At 35.0% G+C, this 26,133-nt stretch overlaps 1 protein-coding gene across 7 annotated transcripts in view; it reads right to left on the bottom strand.

The window, feature by feature from the left end:
• The window catches only part of LOC126738014 (kinesin-like protein unc-104), a 227,573-nt gene that overhangs the window by 56,519 nt on the left and 144,921 nt on the right, over positions 1–26,133 (bottom strand). For all 7 annotated transcript variants that reach the window (XM_050443167.1, XM_050443170.1, XM_050443171.1 and 4 more), the window contains 4 exons: positions 24,245–24,570; positions 19,009–19,264; positions 18,864–18,954; positions 10,557–10,907 (listed from right to left, as the gene is read on the bottom strand). In XM_050443167.1, the coding sequence (XP_050299124.1) occupies positions 10,557–10,907; positions 18,864–18,954; positions 19,009–19,264; positions 24,245–24,570 (1,024 nt within the window). The remainder of the gene's footprint in view (positions 1–10,556; positions 10,908–18,863; positions 18,955–19,008; positions 19,265–24,244; positions 24,571–26,133) is intronic.

The following is a 26,133-nucleotide window of genomic DNA, read 5'->3' as shown; positions in this document are numbered from 1 at the left end:
GCATTAGGAAGAGCAACAAAATACCCATGGAAACACAAGCCTACGCTGACGATCTGGTAATCCTTTGCCCGGGGAATGACGCCGCCTCAATGGGGGGCCCTATGATGAGAGCCCTGCGTATGGTGGACATATGGTGCCTCTCGGGGGGTCTCAGGATTAACTCCAAAAAAAGCAGAGCTCCTACTATTCACGAGGAGACGTAACTTTGGCTCGCTCCCTATTATATCTGTAGGTGGCGTGCAGCTGCGTTACTCCATGACAGTTCGATTTCTGGGAATCAAATTAGATTCCAAACTCTCCTGGTACGATCTCGCAGATACCAGAATCAAGAAGGCCACCTGCGCGCTATGGGCGTGCAGGCGGGCTTTCGGCAATGCCTGGGGTCTGCTTCCTAAGATCCTCCACTGGATCTACTCGCGCACTTAAGATCCCTTCTCACATACGGGGCTATCGTTTGATGGCCATGTACGGAGAAAGCGAAAATTCGTGCTTAACTGGACAGAGTCCAAGGCCTTGCATGTCTCAGCATGATGAGCTCCATGCGAACGGCGCCAACTAAAGCGCTTGAGACTCTGCTGAGCCTTCCGCCTCTGGACCTTGTTGCACAATTCGAGGCAATGAGGACTGCGCACAGGCTATACGTGCTCGGAGAACTACGTGCTGGCGAGACCGGTCACGAAAAAATCTGGTCCCGGGCTATACAGGAATGTCCGTCCTCTCCTTCAGGGCAGTGACTAGTGGACTGCAAGGAATTCGTGACGCACATTGCAGGCAGAGAGGAGTGGCAGCATTTCAATAGGCGTGCATTGCTAAACAGGGGGACCATCTGTTTAGCAATGAATCCAGAATGATGATCATCATTAGAATGAGCTCCAGAATGAATAGCAGAGCTGGATCAGGGCTTTGTGGGAAAATACCACATACCAGTAGGGCATACTCACTGGGGGAGCACGCCACTGTCTTCCAGGCTGAAGTATTCGCTGTATTAAAATGCGGACAGAAAATCCTAAGCTGCGGACACCGCAATATAGTCGTATCAATATGCTCGGACAGCAGAGCTGCTATTAAGGCTATCACGGCCGTAAAGGTAAGCTCCAAGCTTGTACTAGAGTGCATAAAAGTCCTGGAAAAACTGGTGCAAGTTGGCTGCAGGGTCTAGCTCGTCTGGGTACCTGGCCACGCAGGCCATGCAGGTAATGACGAAGTGGACTCTCTTGCCAGACTGGGATCCACGAATGTATCGATGGGGCCGGAACCCATAATTGGTATCACCAAATGCGTAGCGGTCGCGCAAATGAATGGTTTGCTGGATAAGTGAACCCACCGAAGATGGACTGAGTCCCCTGGTATGTGACAGGCCAAAGCGCACATAGCTGGGCTCTCTGCCTGTCTTAACAAAAATCTACTACGCCTAAAAAGACGCGAAATTTGGCTGGTGACAGGTCTTTTAACCGGACACTGGCACTTAAATACTCTATACCATCGGTATTGTGGACAACCCGGAATGCCGGTGGTGCTGGGAGGAGGATGAAACCGTTGACCATGTGGTCGGAAAGTGCCCAGCACGCACGCGCGCCAGGTTCAAATACTTGTGTAAGACCTTCAGTGCACCGAGTGACTTTAAGTCCTTCAGACCAGAGAGCCTTATCGGTTTTTCGGCCATTGGGCTCTGGTAACCCCCGGTGGGGCATGACGGGTCCATCAGGAGAACTGTTGGGATTTAAATAACTTTTCTTTAAATTTTAATATTAAGTATAAAATAAAAGCCAACTGATAATCTAAAAAATTATTAAGAATTTATGTATTCCAGGAACTGAATAACTGTTTACGGCCAAAGTCGGTAAAATAATTTTTATAAGAAAAGAGTCGAGCGACACACGACCCACCAGTAACACGTTCAGTCCGCGCCACCGCGTTTAAGTTTTAGTTTCGTAATTCAGATTGTGTAATTCTTCAAGAACTATTTAGTTAATAAAGAGAGTGTTACTCCAGAAAGTTTTTCTTCTTTTTGTTACACGGATGAATTACTGGTCCTTTGCTGGGTATGCGGGCCTGGTTAAAATATCAATAAACTCATAATAAGCACAACAGTAGCATAGGAGGATTGGGCAGACATCCAAGATCTATATGCACAACTGCCTCTGGCAGCCCACTGTTTTGACAATTTCAATATCCATGGGAAAGGGCAAGAACATTTCCGAACGGCAGATCATGTTATATACATATTAGGAGCAATTAAGACAGGGAGAAATGGAGTTTCATTATGGTAATAAAAAAATTTTCACAGTATCTCTATAATTTCCAACTAATATACGATAAACTAATCCGTCCATCTCCAACCAAAATACACATTCTTTAAGTTTACATGCCAATCTCAGATGCGTCAGAAAATGAAGAGTGACGTCTACTCCTCTGTAGAAAACGCAAAATATTCCATATAAAGAACCATTCATAATTACGGGTGATTTTAGCTCAAGGTAGGATATAGAACAAACGATAACATCCAAAATATAAGTAAAGATGGGTGAGGTACTAGAAACAGCCGAGGAGAAAGTCAAATAGATTTTGCAATCGAAAACATAATGTTCAAACATCATGCCCGTCATTTAATAAAAAATGAAGAAAGCTAAATCCAATTAGAAAGCTAAAGAATCGAAAATCTCCTGGCGCAGACCAGATCACCGCAGAGGTTTTAAAACAGAGAAATGAGAGGTTGGGATAAGTGTTATACATATAACTAAAAAGTGGTCCGATTACTGGACAACGTCCACTTTTATCCCTATATAAAAAAAAGAACTCCGCTAGATTGCAACAACTAGAGAACAGAGCATTAATATCACAGGAACATAAAGTTACCAGTTAGAGGTCAGAAAATCTGTAATCTGAGATATGTCGAAAACACATTGAGCAGCGCTTCAAATTAATTATGCAAAACATAATGAGACGTCTGGAGAAGAAAAGCAAAGAGTATGCTAGGCTAAAGCTTAATAGAGACACAAAACATAATAATTGACAGATCACAGAACAATCTTCAACACATTAAAGAAATTGGAGCCTTCGAAGTAGTAAATAGTTTCATATACCTGGGGTCTCTTGTCTGTCATAGCAAACGAAGAAGGATGAGATAGATAGATACGTAGAAGACTTACTATTGCAAGAACAGCTCTGATATTTAGAGTAATAAATTCTCTGTAATTACGAATAATTTATTGGAATGTATGCAGATCTAGACGCAATAGGTGTTTATCAACACCACGACACCAGTTCACTGACTACAAAATAGTAAGTCCCTAATTCGTTTCTTAAATATTTACGTTTGAACACAGAGAAATCCAAAATTTGATATTTATTAATATATGTCTAAACTAAAGGATTTTTTAAATATTTTTTTAGTATGAAAAGGAATGGAATTAAAATATATTTTCTACGTGTATTAATATTGTGTACATTTGTTCTATAGATAATTTTATTAGACAAGTAGGATGGAGTTTTGTATTTTAAAAGTTTCGAGAAGTTAAGAGAAAAAAAAACGAGTGTAGAATTTCCTCTGTTCTGCATATTAAGCCAATTTATTTCTTTCAGTTTATGGGAAATTCGGTTTCTATGGGTGGATCCTAATAAATTCTTCACTAAAACCAAAATAGTGTAAAATAGATGTCAAGATTTCATGGGTCACCAAATCAAACGTCTTGGTAAAATCCAATAATATCATTATATTAAACTTTCATCTAGATCCTTGGGGATATCATCAGTTACACAAGCCAACGTCGTTTCACAGTTACGATTTTTTCTGAAACCAGATTGTTTTACAGGCAATAAGCCATTTAAATTTAAATATTGAAAAATTTGGGTTTCAATAATTTTTTCTAAAACTTTGAAGAGAAAGAGTTGGTAATATAGAAATTAAAAGTAATTGCCCAAAGTCGTTTGGATTACGAATTTTTGCAAGTGGCACAAAATTAGCGCTTTTTCACTTAAGAGGACTTTTCGATACAAAGGCTTAGAATGTGTGTAAGCGGTGTCAGTGTTATTGGGCAGGTAAGTAATATTAACTTCATCATTACCAAAAGCTTCACTTTTAATGTTAATTAATAACTTAAAAAATAATTTAAATACAATATCTTTCGTTAAAAGGGACAACTCAAAAGAAGATTCGGTCAACCGATTATTTTTATAGAAGTAAATCAAGTCCGGATCAGGGTTAAAAGAATTTTTTGAAGTATCAACAAAATATATATTTAATTCATCTAGTCTTTTCAATAAATCAGGAATGGTTAAATTTGTTTTTTTGTTGCAAATGTTAATTTTTTAAGTTCTTGCCATTTTTGTTTTTGTGTGCATTTTTGGATTAAATAGGCTTTCTTTTCTGCATGGCCGATGTAGTAAAATTTCGTATTTGTTTCTAGTAATTCCAGTCTGTCTGATTTCTAGATTGTCTATATTTATTTAGAGCATTATTTCGAAGCATCTGCATTAGGCGTATATTCTCTGTAATCCACAGTCGGTATGCCTTTTTTTACCTGCGATAACTTTTTGCCGAAACTGAATTATGAATTCCTTTGAATACCAAAAAAAAATCGTCTTAATATGCTTAATAACCAAAAGTTTAAACTAATGGCCAAAACATGATATTTTCAATACCCAACAAAACAAAAGTAAAATACTCCAAGTCAAGGTCTCATTAAACGTTATGTACATATATATAATTTCTTAAAACGCTACACGTGTTTCGCTCCTATCGAAGCATCATCAGGCCTAAAAGTAAATAAAAAATAGTAAAAAAAAAACGCTTAAAAAATATGCTAAAAAACTTTTTATCTAGACATACACCTACAGAGATCACATTAAAACTAACCATAAATTTAAAGCTAGGTTAGGCTAACAATATTCACCTTAGATAGAAACAAACAAATAAAAAGTAAAAAACGTAAAATGCCAAAAGTGGGGAACGATCCAGCAACCTTAAGATTCACAGGCGCAGTTTAACCTATAGGCCACCAAGTCATACTAAAAACAATGAAAATAATTCTATCAACAATGTTTATAATATTTTATTTTAACAATAAAAATTTAAAAGAAAAAAACTTAAATTTAAACAGAGAAGTTATTATAGATGAGATGAGATACAAAGATGAAAATGTCATTAAAACACACAACGGGTCTTTTCTTAGCTTTAGTAATGTCCATTTTTTCTGACAGGCCCAGTTTTTGCCTTTTGAGCATTCGTGTAAAATATCTGCCCCCTGTGTTAAAGAACCATGTGAGGAGACCAATAAATGATTCGCAAACGCCGATTCAGTTTCAATAATATCAGTATCCCTGTACTTGTCCACCAAGGTCGTGTATTCTTTAATTCTGGTGGAAATTTTACGCCCCGATTGCCCTATGTAAATGGCATTAGTCATTACATTTTAAAGAATATACCAATTTAGGAAAGAAATCAGTTTTATCTATCACACTTACACTTCTTTTTGTACTATTTTTTATTTACTTTTGGGCCTTATGATGCTCCGATAGGAATGAAATACGTGTAGCTTTTAAAAAAATTATATACAGTGCATCCCAAAAGTTATGTCTAAATTCATTTAAAATTCAGGAGTGTGTTCGAAAAAAAAACGCTCGGACCCGTCCATTTTTATTTGAAGTTGCGCATTTTTGTACGTGAGGTTTGTATATACAGGGTTGCTCAAAAATAAATTACGACCATCAACTTCATTTTTTCAAATGAAAGCACCTTTTTTTATTTCATCTTTGAATTTCGCGTGGAATTCTACGTTTCATGTTTCATGCATCATGTCCTATACCTAAAGTCAACAGTTATCGAAAAAAAAGATGATTCATGTAACAAATAAAAAAAGAACAAAAATTAAGTTAAATGTTCAAAATGGTTGCCATTCACGGCTTGACAATATCCAAGGCGATCAATAAAGTCTCGTTGCACATTTTTAATCATTTCCGGAGTTATGGCGCGCACTTCTCTGCGAATTCTCTCTTTTAAGTCGTCTAGATTATTTGGCCTATTAATAAATACCTTCGACTTGAGGTATCCCCACAAAAAAAGTCCATTGGTGTTAGGTAAGACGACCTAGCAGGCCGTTCGATGGGCCCTCTCCTTCCTATCTACCGATTGGGAAAGGTTTCATCCAAAAATATACGCACAGTGGCAGCATAGTGCGGAGGAGCGCCATCTTGCTGGAAAATTAGTTCTTCGTCAGGATAGTCTGGGTCCAATGGATTTGGAAATAAAGCTAGCAATGCTGGAACTAATTCAAATTGGAGAAAATCGAGATACACTTGTCTCGTTAAAGTCTATTCAAAGAAAAAGGGACCTATTACTCTTCCGCGCACTATTCCACACCACACATTTAGTTTTTGGGGGTACTGGGTGTTTACCTCCATCATCCAATGCGGATTTTCTGTTGCCCAATATCGACAATTTTGTCGGTTCACACTACCATTCAAACAAAACGTGGCTTCATCGGAAAAAATAATATTTCTTGCTAAATTATTATTTAGATTGCACATGTTTTGTAAGCATTCACAAAACTCATTTCGCCTATCGAAATCGTCATCAAATAACTCTTGCACAGGAATAACTTTGTAGGGGTGATATTTGTGCTTTTTAACTATTCGGTGAATTATAGATTTCGCCATGTGTAAATTTGCCCCAATCTGCGACAGAGGAGTGCATGGATATTCTTTCAAAGAGAGCAAAACGTCAAGTTGTTCATTTTCATCTCGAGCAGGACGACCAGATTTCGGCAGATCTCTAACATGACCGAATTCTCTAAATTTAGCCTCTATTCTACTCACCACCTTTTGACATATCGGAGGACGATCAGGATGGATTTCATTGAGTAATTGAGCAGCTTCTCTTTGAGTACGTGTTCTATCACCAAACCCAACCATGCACAGAATTTCTAATTTTTCTTGTTCCGTTAACTTAACCATTGTGAAAACCGCAACTTTGCTCGTACACTTCACACTTGACAATATCTGTTTGGCGTACAACTGTCACACAGTTTCTATGAAAATACACGGTCACCAGCCAACAATAAAAAACACGAATGAATGGAATTTTGCTCTGTATAAAAATTCTCAGAGATAAGGTGACTCGTAAGGTGAACTTCAATAATAATGTTTGGTTGTCTTTTTTTCGACAACTGTTAACTTTAGGTATAGGACATGATGCATGAAACATACGTAGAATTCCACGCGAAATTCAAAAATGAAATAAAAAAAGGTGGTTTCATTTGAAAAAATTAAGTTGATGGTCTTAATTTATTTTTGAGCAAGCCTGTATACAGGGTGTCCCGTAAATAGTGGTCCAAATGAAAACTCCTAATAGATTGGACTATTTCCAATCAGAATAATCCAACATAGCTCTAACGAAAGTGTTACGGTTTTCGAGATATTTTGATTTTTGCGAAATTTTAAGAAATACCTACCTGTAATCAGTTTTTTTATGGTGTGTCACTAAATGAAAAAACAATCACAATTTCTTCGGTTGGACATTATTTGCCGATAGATGCGCTTTATGATGCGTATTAAAATTTTTCAGTTATGCAAATATTTTTCACAGGAAAAATTTTTGAAATTGCAATATCGGATTTTTTTTTTCAAAAAGTTTGAAGTCCTTTGACGCAATAAAATAATAATAGAATCTTGGTGCCCATCAGCGTAAAAACTTATTTATTCTATGCCGTATTAAAGACAAAAACTTTTTGAATTTTTTGTGAACCTCAAAAAAAAATGGTTGTTTTAATGCCGAAAGAACTATTTTGTGAAAAAAAATCGTTTTTTTTTCGATGCAAATTAATTCGGTTTATTTGTTTTGCAATTTTACAAAAGGTGTTCAAAATGGCCACCACCTGTTGCTATACACGCCCTACACCTTCTTATAAAGGATCGCTTAATCCGTTGAGCGTGGCCAGCTCTATATACCCGCTCGCGCAGATTTGCAATGTTTTGTATGGGTCTCCTGTATACAATTTCTTTGAGGCATCCCCAGTAAAAAAAATCAAGAGGATTTAGGTCAGGTGACCGTGGGGGCCACAGTATAGGTCCTAGACGTCCGATCCATCGGTTAGGGTAGGATTCATTTAAAAAATTTCTAACTTACACACCGTAGTGCGCAGGACATCCGTCGTGTTGCAGCCACATATTTCTGCGAATGTCTAAAGGAACATTTTCCAAAAGGATGGGGTGAATATTTTGCAAAAAATGGAGATAATATTCAGCATTCAGATTTTGCGGCAACTCAAACGGTCCTATAATTTCACCATTAATAATCCCTGTCCACAAATTGATTTTAAATTGGTATTGCGATTTATCTTCTCTATTAATATGTGGATTTTCCGGACGCTGGAGGGCGCCACGAGTATAACAGCCAAGCCCGTACATAGGCAGTTGCCCATCTAATAACCTACTTATATTTCTTATCTATGACCTATGACACCGATATTAAAATTGTCACCGATGACAACTTGGCACTAACTTAAACTTAAAGTTTTTTAATACCTCTAGTTGTTAGTATGGCGCAATACACATCACTTGAGTATGCAAATATGTACTTCATTTACGGCTTGTGTGAAGGAAACGCCAGGGCAGCCTCTGAATTATACAGAGAAAGGTACCCTAACGCTCGTCATCCAGACCACCGAGTTTTTATTAGGGTGCATGCTGCATTGGTCGAAGGAAGATTTTCTGAAAAAGGCGTAGGTGGCGCTCGTGAAGGTAGGCCGCATTTAGAAGGAGAAGAGGAAGTTTTGGAGGAAAGAGATGCGGATCCCAGTACCTAGGTACGTGCCATAGAACGACGTACAAGTATATCCAAAAGCAGAGTTTAAAAAATTTTAAAACGAACTTATGGGTTCCATCCGTACCATCCGTTCAGACTCTCGAACCAAGAGACTATGAAGCAAGAGTAGATTTTTGTCGTACGATGTTGAGAAGGATGCAAGACGGAAATTGGTTTAAAAATATCTTGTGGGGAGACGAATCAACCTGCCGCAAAGATGGATTTTTGAATCTCCATAATTTACGTAGCTGGCAATTGGAAAATCCACATATTAATAGAGAAGATAAATCGCAATACCAATTTAAAATCAGTTTGTGGACAGGGATAATGGTGAAATTATAGGACCGTTTGACTTGCCGCAAAATCTAAATGCTGAATATTATCTCCATTTTTTGCAAAATATTCTCCCTATCCTTTTGGAAAATGTTCCTTTAGACGTTCGCAGAAATATGTGGCTGCAACACGACGGATGTCCTGCGCACTACGGTGTGCAAGTTCAAAATTTTTTAAATGAATCCTACCCTAACCGATGGATCGGACGTCTACGACCTATACTGTGGCCCCCACGGTCACCTGACCTAAATCCTCTTGATTTTTTTTACTGGGGATGCCTCAAAGAAATTGTATACAGGAGACCCATACAAAACATTGAAAATCTGCGCGAGCGCATCGAAACTGCTGCTCAAGAGATAAATAGAGCCGGCCACGCTCAACGGATTAAGCGATCCTTTATAAGAAGGTGTAGGGCGTGTATAGCAGCAGATGGTGGCCATTTTGAACACCTTCTGTAAAATTGCAAAACACAAATAAACCGAATTAATTTGCATCGAAAAAAAAACCATTTTTTTTTTGAGGTTAACAAAAAATTCAAAAAGTTTTTGTCTTTAATACGGCATGGTACATGTCTTTAATACAGCAATAAATAAGTTTTTACGCTAATGGGCACCAAGATTCTATTATTATTTTATTGCGTCATAGACTTCAAACTTTAGACTTCATAGACTTCAAACTTTTTGAAAAGAAAAAAAAATCCGATATTGCAATTTCAAAAATTTCAAAAATATTTGCATAACTAAAAAGTTTTAATACGCATCATAAAGCGCATCTATCGGCAAATAATATCCAACCGAAGAAATTGTAATTTTTTTTTCATTTAGTGACACACCATAAGAAAACTGATTACAGGTAGGTATTTCTTAAAATTTCGCAAAAATCAAAATATCTCGAAAACCGTAACACTTTTGTTAGAGCTATGTTGGATTATTCTGATTGGAAATAGTCCAATCTATTAGGAGTTTTCATTTGGACCACTATTTACGGGACACCCTGTATATAAACTTCACGTACAAAAATGCGCAACTTGAAATAAAAATCGACGGGTCCGAGCGTTGTTTTTTCGAACACACCCCTGAATTTTAAATAAATTTAGATATAACTTTTGGGATCCACTGTATACATATGTTTAATGAGACCCTGACTTGGAGTTTTTTACTTTTGATTTGTTTTTTTGTGTGGTCTCTTGAAGAAAGAATGGATGATATGTTTCAACCCAAAACCCAACATGCCAGTAAATGCCTAGACGTTATTTCTATAAATAACGTCTAAAATATTAACGCATAAAATATTACTTAATAATAATTAATATTTTTAATAATAAAATATTAATTAATATTTTATGCACGTCTGGTAACCAACTGTATCAACAAAATAACTTTTAAGACATACAAAAGAAGTTTTAAAAAATATATCAACTCACCTGGTGCAACAAAAAGAGTCCCCTACAAGGTAAATCGTCACTATGCTCGACCACCACCGGAACATACTCGCCATTAGGCGCTAATTCGCAAATCTCGAACCATACGAGCACATCAACTTTCGCGTGGATATGGGCGGTGCAGGGACTGGGCAAAGCCCCAAACTTGCTTGATCTCACAGGCTGCGAAATGGGAATTGACGGGGGCAACATCCGCCTCGGGGGTTGTCTCACGCTTCCTTCTAGTTTAGCGTCTTTATGTAGCGGGTGTGCTTGATAATGCCCAAATACTTCGAAGACGATCGGTTGGCTCCGGATGTAGTCTAGGAAGGATTTGGTGCAGGTTACTGTTATCTGGGAAAAAAATTACGAGTAGAGTAAAACAGCACTTTTTTTACAGAGGAGTGATAAATGTTTTACAGTTTAAATAAAATCGTCATTCTCCCCAAGGAAAATGCAGAAACAATCGATTATATAACTGTGTTTGTTATGTTTTTATGTAGGGGAGAGAGACCGGTATCAACCTTAATAAAATTCGCCTTTTTCCCTTTTTTTGTTAATCTCATTATTTGAAAAGTTTAATTTAATCGGAATTTAAACATACATAACGGCAATCCGCAATACATAAAGGGGTCTATGAAGCCTAGAAAACGTTCTCGGATCAGGTTGTACGTGATTTGGATAACGTTCTTGGTATAGTTCACTCAAAGATATACCGTTGACTCCTACTACCCTAAATCAATTAGACCATTGTGCTAGGTCCAACGTTTGAAAGTAGAATCCAGAAACTTCAAAATGCGTGCCTTAGATTAATATATAGTATAAGGAAGCGCAACCCCATAAAACACAAGCTTAGGGAAACCAGGTGGTTGACAACATAAGGATTTTTTACGCATCTTCAATGTTTTTTAAAATAATTAATTTAAGACCCCCATCTTAGTTATATAATAAAATAAAATTTCGCACAGATGTTCACAATATTAATACCCGGTATAAAGGAAGGCTAACACCTCCGGTTAACTCAACTGCAACTTATAAAAGAGAATTTTTTCTTATTAAATTTCAAAAATTATAAATAGCTGCCAAACTAATACCGAAAACATTTTTAGCATATATTCTTTTAAAAAATACATTTTTCTGCATCAATCTGCGATTAGACAGATTTAGCCACTTTAGTTCACTCAACTTATGTGATACATGATTTCGTCTGCACATTCCAAAAATAAGTCGAATACATGAATTGAATGAACAACTTTTAATTTATGTTATAAAAATGAAAAATAGAGTTGTTCATCATCCTCGTATTGATGGTACTTATAATGTTGCAGTACTAAGTAAAATCGGCACAGGTATATTGTAAATAAAAGAGGGCCCAGAATACCGCCTTGTGGAACGGTGCATGTCACTTCACCTTTTTGACATTTCACCATCAATTTTAACTCTCTGAAATCTGTCACTCTAACCCTTTCCTTTAGCTATTAAATTATCTGCTATTAAGTTACAGCTTTAGTGTAAGAGCATCTTAAAACTCATGAGCTCACACTAAAAGTCGCTTATCTAATTCAGAAAATTAGGTTATCATGCAAAATTTAAAATAAACAAGAGAAGAGCTGTAGTTCTGAGATGTATTTAAGTAAATTTATGTTAAAAGAAAAGGTAATAACCAAACTTATTAATTTATAATAAGTTATATTGGCCTTTTTAAATACGCTATATTTCTATATCTATGGTAAAATTCCATATACTGTTATTTGGGGCTAAAAATTCGCGTGAGTTCTTTCGAAATAGGCCTATTTATCCAGTTTACAAGGATCTCTCGGAGAATCTAAAATTGAGGATGTTAAAACTTATTTTTGAGGTTAGTATTTAGTATAATATACTACAGTAAATCTAACAAATGTCGATAGGATTTTGGTATACTCGTTAGATAGTTTACTGACTGCCTGGTTCACTGTACATCACAAACAGAGATTAAACCTGGCTCCAAGAGTGCTACATGATTGAGCCGAAAGACAATCTGTATACCAGTAGATGTTGTAGAAGTTATAGTGGAGTAAATAAGTGAAAATTTATTATAGTAGTAGACCAACATCATAGCAAAAAAAGGCCTGAAAGTGGAAGAGTAGCCAGACTGAGGAATCGCCAATACAGCAGGTAGGTATAAGCATTGATGGTTAAACTGTATGCTTGAAAATGATTAGAGTATCATAAACCAAGATCCAAATGAAAATTTTTGAAAATTTATAATAAAAATGACTTACCAATAGAAATGGTCTTTTCTCGTGAATGCAAAAGTGGACACTAAACAAAGAACCTGGAAAAAGTTGGGATATAATTACACCACTTATAATCCTGCACTATTCTAGTATGGTATTTCGTATCCACTAACTAAAATACCCAAAAAGACGAGTTTTCAACTTTTCATTGGAGAAAACTGGCAAAAATTGCAAGAACTCAATCTTCTTCAAAGGCTTGTTCTTCAAGACTCCTAGAGGTCAAAGAATTTCGCGCCAGAAATGGTTTGGGGATATAGGAGAATGAGCGGTGATCTTATTAGCTAGGATATGACTTCTGACATTAGTGAAATCAAAACAATTAAAAAAAAATTAATATTATGATTAATAATTTGAGATTCATCATAAGGGTTGAAAATTATTGATATCATATACTGGGTGGTGCGTCGCCGAGCGGAACGTAGAAAATCCAAATGTAAATTTTAAGGGGGTCAATTATTGGCTTCGCTGTACATTTTACAGAAAAAATTTAAGATAACTTTTTGAAGAGATCAATCTGGCAAACCCTCGTGCAAAGTTTCAAAAAATTTGAATAAGCGAATCTTGAATTATTTAATGAAATGTAATTGACCCCCTTAAAATTTACATGGATTTCCTATGTTCCGCTCGGCCGCGTACCATCCGGTATATGATAATAATTTAGAATTTGCCTTTTAAAGTTCTTTAATCGAGCTATGCCTTCGCTAACATTTTGGCTTTATTTGATTTTCCTATTTTTTTATGTATCTGACTACATCACTCATACAAACTCTAGGTAATAACGTAAACCATCCAATCATTTTCAAAATTAGAGCTATTCTGGTAAATCTTAGCCTATATAACAAAAAAATAGTGTTTGTTTGGATAAAAGCTTACTCAGAATTATTGGGTAATGAGTTATTAGATAAGGAAGCAAAGAAAGCCATTTTTTGCAACTACGTTATACCTAAAGTACACTACAGGGACTTATTCCCTTTTATCTACTTAAAAGTCTTTGAATGTTCGAAAAACACATTTTTCGAATATGTATCAAACACAAAAAATGCCTTTACTTCAATTAGAAAAAAGCTGGACAAAAACACTTTAGTCCTTAGCCATAATTTTCCAAGATACTTGCCAATATCCTATTTTAGGTTTTTGGTAGGATACGGTAATTTCAATCAATACCTATATAAAATAAACATAAAAGACACAGAAATTTGCGATTGTGATAATCAGTCAATTGATGACCTGAATCATAGACTTTTTGCTTGTAAAAACAAATCCCAAACCATTCAATTTTTAAACATGGAACTTTGAAAACTATCCTTACTTCCAATGTGCCATGCACCCCTTATGGTAGAAGTTACCACAAATAAAAAACTAGAATCAATTTTTGTTAAATTTTTAAAATTATGTAAAAATAGAATATAATTCACATAAAAACTAGACTTGCAATAATGAATAGTGAAATTATAATAGTATACTATGTTAATTTAGGATAAGATAGATAAAATTAGACATACGATGTAAAATATAAGCTCCCTATGTTTTTCCTAGTATTATTTTCCTACCTATCGGAGTCACCCTGTATTGTCTTAAATTAAAACAATGCCTTGCTTGGACTCCAAGGCGAGAAGCGAGTGACCCTGTCTAAAATTTTCAAAAGTGAAATAATGAGTTTTTCTAATTTGTTTGAGGCACAGGTGTATAGGTGGCTGTAAGATAAGAGCGATCATACAACATGAATATCGTTGTTCCACTTGGAACTTGTGGCTAAAGGTTCTCGACACAAGGCCAAAAAAAAACTGTAACAACTTATTTGTAAGATCTGTTTTTTCCCACTGCGAACTGCATAAGTAGTTTTATATTTCTTAGTTTTTGAAACAGTTTTATATTGAATCTTTGGAGGGAAAACTTAGCTCATTAGAAGCGAACATGACCACCCAATTTAGTGAGGTTATTGATAAAGTGAGTGATCTGCACAATAACCAACAGCAAATCAATAATATACCACCTAGTACTTCTCAATCCCAGGTCAACGACAGCAATGATTTAATGCAAGAGGTCGCGGATCGACAGAGGAGAATCAATAATATCATGCTGTTTAATATGGAAATCTTACCACACACTTCAGAAATTACCCAAATATCTAATCTTCTAAACTCAGTTACTGGCAAGCAAGTGCATGTCTCAGAAGTGATTAAGTTGGGCAGACCAAATAGTAAGGGTCATAAATGTCTCAAGATAGTTCTATCAAACAATTCTGATGTAACCAATGTACTAAAGAACCGGAGGAGGTTTAGCTCTGCTAAGGCGGTTTACGTTGAGGCTGACCTCATTCCTAGTCAGAGGAGTGATCTGCAAAAGGTCAAGGACATACTTGAGCATCGGCGATCCAATGGAGAAACAAATCTATACATCAAATTTGACAATGGCAGGCCTGTCATCGCCACAAAAAACTAAATCCTTCCAGCACTTCACACCACCTACGTCTTTATTATCAAAATGTACGTGGCCTCCGCACCAAGACTGATAAGCTTTATACAGGGATCTCCGTGTGCGACTTTGACATCATTGCCTTCACCGAAACGTGGCTTCAACCAGATATTCTCGACTCTGAATTGTGTCCAGAAATATTTAGAGTGCTCAGATCTGACAGACAGCTGGATAGAGTGGCCGCTACTCGTGGTGGTGGCTGCTTGGTCGCAGCTTCTCACAACATCCACCTAGAGAGGGTTAACTTGGAAGACATCCTTAACTCCACACCACTTATAGATATTTTAGGTTGTAAGCTCACTTATGGTTATTTTGTATTTTATTTATTTGTAATCTATGTCCCTCCTTGCACAACCGAGAGAGACTTTAAGACCTTGTGTGAAACAATTATGTCACTGGATCTGGTCCACACAAAACGCGTTATGATTGTTGGAGATTTTAGCAGCAATTTTAGAAGCTAGCAGTGTCAAGTGCAAGCTTTGGACCAACCTATGCGAGATCCTTGGTCTTAAGCAGTTTAACAATATTCCAAATGTTAATAATAGGCTTCTTGACTTTGTTTTTTCAAATTTCGACGTCAGTGTCATCAAAAGTATATCACCGCTTATTGACGAAGATTTGCATCATCCTGCTTTGACAATTTCTTTTAAATCGGCTTCCCCTCATAAATATAATCCTTCTATAAGTTCAAATAATTTACAGCAGTTTAACTTCAGAAAAGCAGACTTTCCACTCATGTATAATTTGTTGCTTGATGCAGACTGGTTGTCTGTCTTGCAGTCTTCTAACGTTGACAGCGCTTGCAAGGAACTTTACAAAAGACTTGATTCAGCTTTTGCTGCTTCAGCACCTTTAAAACAACGAAGACGACATCGATTTCCAGTATGGTTTTCAAAACAAATTATTTCTAATACCTTTAAGAAGGAAAAAGCATATCGTGATTATAGATTCTCTCCAACTGAATTTAATCTTTCCAGATACAACAGGCTTCGTCAGACAGTAAAATCTCAAGCCCGTGAGGCCTATAACTCATTTGTGACCCAAGCCGAGGAGAACATTGTCACTGATCCCTCATCGTTTTGGTCTTTTGTTAGAGCTAAGAAAGGTCACTCTTCACTTCCGTCTATCATGTGCGATGCCAATGGTAATTCTTTTCAAGGAACAGAAAATATTGTGCCAGCTTTTGCCAAACTTTTTCAGAATGCCTATAAAGATCCAATCAACCTCACAGAAACCTATTCTCCTTCTAATTCCTCAGACCTCATTGACATTCTTCGATCAATTACCAATGAGGAAATTATTGCTGCTAGTCGGAGGCTAAAAAACAAGTTGACAGCCGGTCCAGATGGTGTTCCAAGTTTTGTGGCTAAAGACTGCATGTTTGTCCTTTGTCAGCCTTTATGCCATATTTTTAACCTTATTTTGAAAACTGGCAAATTTCCAGGCGTTTTATTCCTAAAAGGTCATTCATCACTAACCTCTGTAATGTGACTCATTTTATTTCTTCAGCCCTCGATAGAAAAAGTCAGGTTGATGTGGTGTATACTCATTTCAGTAAGGCTTTCAATCAGATGAATCATAGCATTCTGCTGGAAAAATTGAACAAGCAATTCAACTTCTCAGAAAGGCTAATTTTGTTGCTTTCGTGATACCTTATTGACCGTCTACAGTTTGTTGAGGTTGAAGGTTGCAGATCTAATACCTTTGTTTCAACTTCTGAAGTCCCACAGGGATCCAATCTCGGCCCACTTCTTTTTATCTTTTATATTAATGATCTTCTAGAATTGATTTCCTGCCTTAGACTAGCTTATGCTGATGATCTGAAAATATGCTGGTGTATCAATAGTATCTTGGACTGCTTGTTCTTACAGAGTAACTTGGACTAATTAGGGGGTGGTGCAGTCGAAATCAGTTATGTCTTAACATCTCGAAATGCTGTGTGATCTCCTTTCACCGAACCAAGGATCCTGTTTTGTTTAATTACATATAGATAATATAGATAAATATAGACAATAAAATCCTCTGTAGAAGTACTTCTATTAAAGATCTAGGGGTTGTATTCGACGATAGGCTCACATTTGTGCCACATATTGAACAGACAGTGACCTCCTCGTTGAAACTTCTGGGTTTTGTCATTCGAAATAGCCGACTCTTTAACAACTCAAACTCAATAAAACTATTGTACTTTTCCTTTGTTAGATCAAGACTGGAATACGGTTCCTTGGTGTGGTGTCCTTTCTATGAATGCCATGTTGGCTACATCGAGAGTGTTCAGAGAAGGGTTTTAAAGTTTCTTATGTTTCGTGAGGATGGAATATATCCTGTTAGGGAACATGATCATAATCTGATGTTAGGTAGATTTAATCTGCAATCTCTGGCCATGAGTAGAACAATTCATTTTGTAACATTCTTATGGAAGTTGGTCAATAATCAAATAAATTCTCCTCCCTCTTGAACGATATTTTATTTCATGTACCACGATTTGCTTCTAGAGCAAATATCACTTTTGCTTTAGATCGTGCCAGAACTAACATTAGGTTTCAGGATCCCGTATATCAAATGTGCAGAATTTTTAATTCAGTGTCATCAACCTGTGACATATTTGTATGGTCCATAAAGGATCTAGTTTTGTCTCTGACAAACCAACAGTTACCCTAATTCCTTTTCTCTTCCTTTTTTCCCTTGTCCCATGAATCCCTTTCTTTATTCATTCTAATGTTAATTTACATCTACTTTAATTTTGATATATACACGATGTTACTATAGTAATTTAAGTTTTCCTTATTTTTCTTTCTTTTTGTTATTTAATTTATAGTAATTTAATACTTGTTTACACTTTTAAAACATTAATTGTAGATTTTCCTGTAACTGGGCTTTGCCTGTTGGAAATAAACTGCTAAATAAATAAATATTATCCGATTTATATTCACGGAGCATATTCGTAGTTGTTTCTTCTTTTTAACAGGAGCATGCACGTTAATTAATACAATTATACTATTATTAAAAAACTAAACTTTGTGACCAATATTGAAAATATTATAAATTTGATGCCAATTTCCGAACTTCAACTCAATCTTAAGTGAATAGAATGTAAATTGTTCCGGGACTGATTGTTCTTATTGTGTTTTATATTAAAAAAAAAGAGGAAAGTGATCAGACAGATTCCGAATTCAACTTGTTCAATATTAAATTTATAAGCACAGTAATACGGCTGTGATTCTTGTAGGATCTCTAATGATTTGAAGCAACCCAAATGCATTGTATTATTATCAAACAAATAGCATTAAAAATACCTACCATATAGTGTGACTGTATTTGTTTTTTTTTTTTTATATGTGTGTACTTATAATTATTGCCTTTACATTATTAAAGATTCCCAACCTTAAAAAAGTAAATCCAACTTTAAATACACCTTAATCAACGTTGAAAACTTTTGAAACCAAAAGCTACTTTTCGAGAAATCGATCGCCGTAGTTCATCGTATCATCCTGTATTTATTAGGATATCCTATATTCATTCTTAAAATCTCTGATCGAATTTGTTTAAAATAGATACTTACATTTTGAACGTGGTAAAAGCCCAGTGGAGTTCCTTTTCCAGTGTTCTTTACTGGTTCTGTTGAAAATGCTTCATCGTGTCGGTGCAAGAAGCTAAAAACAAACCTCTTTAGTTACATAGCTTTCGTATAGTACAAAAATACTTACTTGAATTGACAAAAGACATCAGCATACTCGGTAGAAATCCCCACTGCTTGCAAAACCGTAACCCTAAAGGTGAACTCTTTTCCAATCATAAGATGTTCCGGAATATCTTCTTCTTTCACGTCAGAAGATACAGAACTGTCTCCACGGCCAGAATCGGCGTCGCATTCAATTAATTCCTCCAGTTTTATAGGATCTATGTTGTTGTGACCCTCGATAATACGTTCTTCCATGTTGTGAATGTTACGATCGATAACAGCTAAATAAAGATAAATAGTTTAATTTTGTTTTTTTTTTGTTTGTTATATAAAATATTTCACTTTAAATGGATGTAGTTATGCATAACGCGACTAAGCTCCAAATTAATTTTTTTTGGTATTATTGTGTCATCTGATGGCCAAATATCGTATTTATCTACGAAAAAAATCTCGAGCGTTAGAAATCTATAGTTAAGGATATATTTTAAATTAAACTATGCGCCAAACGGTTTATAAGTAAAATCTGTATTGTTATGACGAATTCATAATGAGTTTATTTATTGGGTATTACGTTACTTATAGCAAAAATGAATTTAGAAAATACTAAAAAGGAGGCTGATTTAATATATTTTAAAACTTGTGATGTATATTATTGTTTCCACTTTTTCTTATCAGGTATTAAGTTATATTTCTTCAGTAGGTTGTAAGCTAGTACTTTCTCGGAGGTTTAATTCAAAAAGGTATTTTTATTACAAAAGTAGGTGTTCTCGTTGTTTTTATTGTTTTTAATTGAATCGATTATTTCAAGGGCCTAAGTGCCGTTTCGGCCATTTTGTTTTTAATATGCTACAATAAATTTTGTGCCAAATCCTAGCGTTTGGTGGCAGAAAAGAACTAAATTCAATTATTCCTTATTTGCATTTCTCGATGAGAAAATAATGGTTTAGTGCAGAAAGGACCTAAGTAAACTAACTTAGCCCCTTTAAGATATAAATATTAAAATGTGTGTCGTGCTGTATTTGACCTTGCGCTCTGTTTTGTTTTGAAATGCAAGCCTCGTGTGTCACAATATTTTTAGTGATTTACTAGCTTGAATACTGTGTGCATTTAAGAGTAATATAATCGCATTTTTGTGGCAATATGTCTAGTTCGGATGAAAATAGAAGCACTGAAAGTGAAGCGGAGCTATCTCAATCAGATAATCTTACAAAAAGACGCCGAGGTGTGAGAAATGATGATAATTATCAAAGAAATTTAATCAAAAAAGCTAGAATCAGTAGTACTGCGTATAAAGATTATAAAGGCAAGATGGTTGCTGCCAGGCAAATCAGAGGTGCTTGCAAGTAAGTTTAATAAAAGTTATATATTGAATAGCCTAGGTATATAGAAAAGTTATTTTTTAAATTTAAAATGCAGTGTTTTACTAAGCTAAACGATGAGCAAAAGCAAATAGTGTTTGAGAATTTCTACAAAAGGCAAAACAAGGATGAACAGGATATATATGTTTAAGGTCTGATACATCAGAAAAATGTGGCAACCGAAGAAGTCAGAAAAATGAAAACAGTAAAGTAAGCGAAGTATCTTTTGATCATTTTATTCGCGTTGGGGAACTCAGAGTAAAAATATGTTTCAAGGCTTTTTTTAAATTTGCATTCTGTATCTGAAAAAAAATCAAGAGAATAAAATCATTGATTAAAAATAATGTGACTCCCAGAGATAAACGTGGCAAAAATATTAAACGGGCAATGCCGGAAGATCAAAACACATTAATTCGTCAGCACATTAAAAGCTATCCAGTAAAAGAAAGTCACTATTCGGGAAAAGAATATAAATATCTAGATAGTAGACTTAATATAAAAATTATGTACGAAATGTTTAGATCCAAGTATCCTGAAACGAAAATTAAATACAGCTATTATTATACATTTTTTCGCGAAAACTTTACTTTGAAATTTGGGCGTCCTCAAATAGACACATGCTTAAAAAGAGTTGAATTTAAAAATCAAAAGTCCCTCTCTAGGAGATGCCTCAAAAAAAAGTGGCTGTTGCTGAATTGTTGGTACACAAAAAGAGGGCCAACAAGTTTTATACGAAGCTAAAGGATACTATTAAAGAGTGTCACGATAGGGACGACGTGGTAGGGCTTGCATTTGACTATATGCAAAATGTTCATCTACCACATATACCTGTACAAGAAGTCTTCTATAAGATCCAACTAACGGTTAATGTATTTTGCATACATAATCTTAAAACGGAAAATTCTTTTTTTTAATATTTATCACGAGGGACAGGGCAATAAGGTCCTAATGAAGCATGCACCTTTTTGCTTGATTATATAAAGAATAACATACCACCCAACATAAAAGAGTTAAAACTTTTTTGTAACAACTGCCCTGGGCAAAATAAGAACCACGCTATTATAAGATTATGTTTGGCCCTTACAGATATGAGGCGCTTCAATAAAATTGAGCATTATTTTCCCATTAGAGGTCATTCCTTTTTGCCCTGTGACAGGGATTTTGGTGTCATAAAAAGATACTTAAAAAAATTTGACAGAATATTTGAAATTCATAAGTGTACACAAGTTTACTGTAAAAGAAGTTAAAACTAGTGAGATTCTTGATTTTAAGCAATGGTGGCCTAAGTATTATAAAAAGACAAGCCTGTCTACTGAATCTCAAAAAAGAAATGTTCCTCGATCTCAAAAAACTTCTTTTGCAATTTCGACCTTTAATCATTATGTATATAGAAAGTATCTGAAACTTCAGGTTATGTAAGGGCATCGGAATATATTGATAGCATTTTTGGTGTTAATCACTTCCATTTGGCTTTACCGAAACACAACAGCCAATTTAGTATTGAATGGCCCAAAATACCAGCATATCCTAAAGACATGGTGCCAATTTTGGAAACAGAAATAGCCCATTTGCAAAGCCTTAATCAATGGGTACCAGAAGATAAGCAGGAATTTTACGTCCACATAATAAATTCCTGGAAAACCAAGAAATCCAAAGCTAAATAACCTGAACCATCTTAATAAAACTGAAAACCATGGTTTTTTCGATTTTGTTTTAAATTTTGTGAGAATAATGTTTTATTTCTATTTTTTATGTATTATATTATTACTTTAATTTTGATTATATGTATATATTTTTGTGACTGTTTTTCACAATAAAATTACCATATTAGGTGATTATATAAAAACCTAAAAAAGTAAATTTGTTTTATAAAATGTATATTTCTGAAAGGCCCAAGTTAATTTTTTTGAAAAATCTGTCTAATAAAGAAAATCCAAAATTCTACATTGATTTCAATAACTTACACCTTTAACCGAACCATACTAATAGAAAAACGAATAATTAATTTAAAATATCAAGAGGTTAAAAAAGAAACAACATTTTTCTGTTTTTCTCAAAACTTCTTAATATCACTTAGTCCCTTTAAAAAAATAATTGTTTCAATTGTAATAGTCATAACAAAGTTAGGTAGGATATTGAAAAGAAGAAACGAGCTCAGAGATTAATAGATTAAACCTCAGCTCCTAGGTATATAAAACGATCTATTATACCTCAAGTAAATTGTTGTATTTGAAGCGTATTGAATTTAGATTAAATTAAGTATAACGAAAGGTATCCTTAAAGATTGGAGTTCATATTTCTTTGAAATACGTGAATAAGTCAATTTTCTTCTTCTTTTCAATTTTTGAGCGTGTGAGATAGTATTTTCTAAATTGATTTTTGCTATAAGTGATGTAATACCCAATAACTAACTCAAACGGTTTATAATTGCATACACTAGTTGCATTTTGCATGAAGCGACTAAACGCTACGAAATTTGACAAAAGTCAATTAAATGCCATCATACTGGCGCTTGGTTTAGTAATGCAAATAGCAGCAAAGTTCGGTAAATGCATTTGCGAGCAAAGTGACCAAAACTTGACAGATGTCACCTGATCTGCCACAGAAAAATAAGTAATATATCACGTGATATCTGTCAAATTTTGATCATTTTTCTCGCAGATACGTTTACCGCACTTACCTAGCAAATATCAACTGACATTTTTTGAGTGATGTGTACAGATTCTGTTTATGAATATTATTCATTAATATTGATTCGGTTCAAATTTTTAAAAAAATGCTAAACCTGACTGCTTATTAAAACGCGCATATGAAATAAAATTAGAGGTAAGTAGATACCGAACTATCTAGTGCTACTATGAAGTATTTTAAACCTTTGTTTTTATTTTGTCTAAATTTTTTTTTAAGTGATCCAAGTATTGAGGCTGACTAAGAAGGACATGATGGGCAACCGGATTTTGACACTGAAAATGGGGCAGTAATAGAATTTTTTAGGTAATCGTTAGTTGTTATAAAGAAACTTTAGTTTTATTTGAAGTTTTTCAAGGTATGATATACCTATGCAGTTGTAATGTGATTAGCTTATAATGTTAGTAAATAAAGTGGTTTAGTTTTACTGTAATTTTGTTGTTTCTTTTAATTTAAAATAAAAAGTGCTTTTACAGGAGTTTCCAAAAAGCCTGTAAGAGTTCTAAATAGTCACTTTCAATTGTAGTCGGTCTTCCTAATAAAATTTTCAGCTCTTCATAGACCAAATTTTCAGCCTTAATGAAAAGTAGGGCTGTTAGTCGAAATATACAGTCTAAAAAGAAAATACACGGCTTTGCATAAACGCGCTATACGACAAGTTTGGGGTGTGATTCAGTTTGATAAAATAAAAAAACTTAATAATAAGTAAAAAGCATAACCGCACTAAGCGACATTTCTTATCATAACTTCTATAATATATTATTTTTGCTAAAAGCTTACATAGTATTATTTGAACTAGTGCCTTTGATACAGCTTGCAAAAATTAGATCTGTATTCTAATTTATCGATATTTAAGGTCATTTGAAACTTAATTATATTTTCCCACAATTGATATTTTGGCGCTTGGTCGTGTTATGCATAACTACGTCTAATTAAATATAGCTTAAGTTTAGTGCTAAATATGGCATATTAATTGGCTCGACTGCGATGAACGAACAATACGCTGTTAAAGAACCTCCGGCAGCAGCTAAAATCAACCATCAGTCACGTCAAATACGAGCAAGCATATAATTGCATGCATGCATGGATATTTTGAAAATCAAATATCAAAAACTTTTCAAAAAATATCAAAACGATCTAGTTGTTATAATTTAGGAATGTTTGAAAAAATTTGTTAACTTTTGTCTGCGATATGAAATTATTCCATATACTAACCTTTAGGCGTTCCTTCAAAAGCAATCCTAGCACTCTGTCTAACTCCCACTTGGTCAGAGTTATCTTCATCCATGACAGCTTGTACCGCAACCCTAAGGTATCCGCGTACGTCTCCTTTTTCGCTGACGACAGCTACTTTATGTATGAGAGTAACAGGATACAACAAGTTGCTAAGGTAGACGAATCCCCTACCGACCATGCGGAACCAGGGGAACCTGTCATAAAAGGGATCTCCGCCTGTTAGCGATTCCACGTTGTAGTCGGGTGAAGTGGGTGACATTTCCGCCTCGTTGTGGTACATTTCGCGCATTAACTCAAGACGTTGGCTACAAATGAGATAGAGAGTAAATTAGAATAAAATCGGTTAGATTTAATATTAAGTACTCTATTTCAAGTACTTTTTCTTTACTATGAAGGTTAACTTACAGAGTGGCCATTTTATTAGGGGCCTATACCTTTTCCCAGACTCTAGAGGGTGTGCAAAAAACATTTCTTACAGAAGTGTTTTCGTTTTAAGTGTATTTTTAAATTATTTGACTTTCATCAATACAGGGTGTTCAAAAAGTGCTGCACTGACTTTAACACCAGAATTTTAAATGGGACACCCCGTATATTTTTAGGTTTCTTCGGGAGAAATAAAGGTTAACTTTCATGAAAACTACCTATCCGAATTTTGTGTAGTTTAGGCAGAAATTAAGGTTTTGTATTTTTTTTGCAAATTTATGTTCTCGGTATACAGTGTAAGACTAGTGTGACACAAGTATATACAGTGTGACCCTGTATACTCGGTATACTAAAACTAAGCTAGAATTTAAGACTTTTTAATAATATTCCTACCAGGACTACCTCCCATTGATCAACGGTGACCGGGTATTTTAAATTTATACAGGATGTCTCAGGTAATAAGATATATTTTTAAATTTCCAATCGCAGTATTTTAGTTTTTTTAAATAGAATATCCTGTATATAATACATATAGTATTTTTAAAAAGAGCAAAAAAAGCCATTCATATTCCATATATACAGTAATGGCCAAAAGTATAGACAAATGGTTTTTTAAAAAAATCAAAGGAAATAAAAATTCTATAATAAAGATATTTAAGTATATTATGGGCAACATAAACATGTATAAAAATAATATAACATTCTTTAGAAACAATCATCTAATTTTGTAAATAATAAGAAATAACTAAATATACGCTGGACAAAAATAGATAGACAAATTTAAAAAATAACCAATACTCTTTTATTTTCGAACTATTTTTTTTTAATTACAAACTAAACCATCTACAATATTAGTATTTTGTAAAATACCCATTATTGTCTATTACAGCCTGACATCTACATGGCATTGATTCAATAAGATTGTCTATGAGTTTAAAACCAATATTTTTCCATTCTGTTGCAACCGTTCGAATAATTCACCTTTATTTGAATAGTTTGTATCCCTAATATCACGATCTACAATTAATTTTCGATGGGATTAAGATCGGGTGACTGGGATGGCCATTTTAAAACTGGTATTTTTTCTTCTTCGAAAAATTGCTTCATAATTTTGGAGGAATGCTTCGGGTCATTATCTTGCTGGAATTGGAATCTCAATGGTAAATTGTCTTCGTCATAGGGCAACGCAACATCTCTGAGAATATCCCTGTACATAAACCTGTCCATTATGCCCTCTATGCGATGTAACGGGCCCATTCCATAACCTGAGAAGCAACCCCAAACCATCACTGATCCACCTCCATGCTTAACTGTGGGTTTTGTGTACTTGGGATTCAAACACTGGCCAGAAGGACGTCTAACATATTGAATTCCATCGGAATTAAACTTCGATTCGTCGCTCCAGCAAACACGTTTTCATTCATGCTTGGTCCAGTGTATATGCT

This window comes from Anthonomus grandis, chromosome 6 (assembly GCF_022605725.1).
Source record: "Anthonomus grandis grandis chromosome 6, icAntGran1.3, whole genome shotgun sequence".
NCBI classification, from domain to species: domain Eukaryota; kingdom Metazoa; phylum Arthropoda; class Insecta; order Coleoptera; family Curculionidae; genus Anthonomus; species Anthonomus grandis.
Note: the sequence above shows the minus strand (reverse complement) of the source record. Positions and strands in the feature narration are given on the sequence as shown.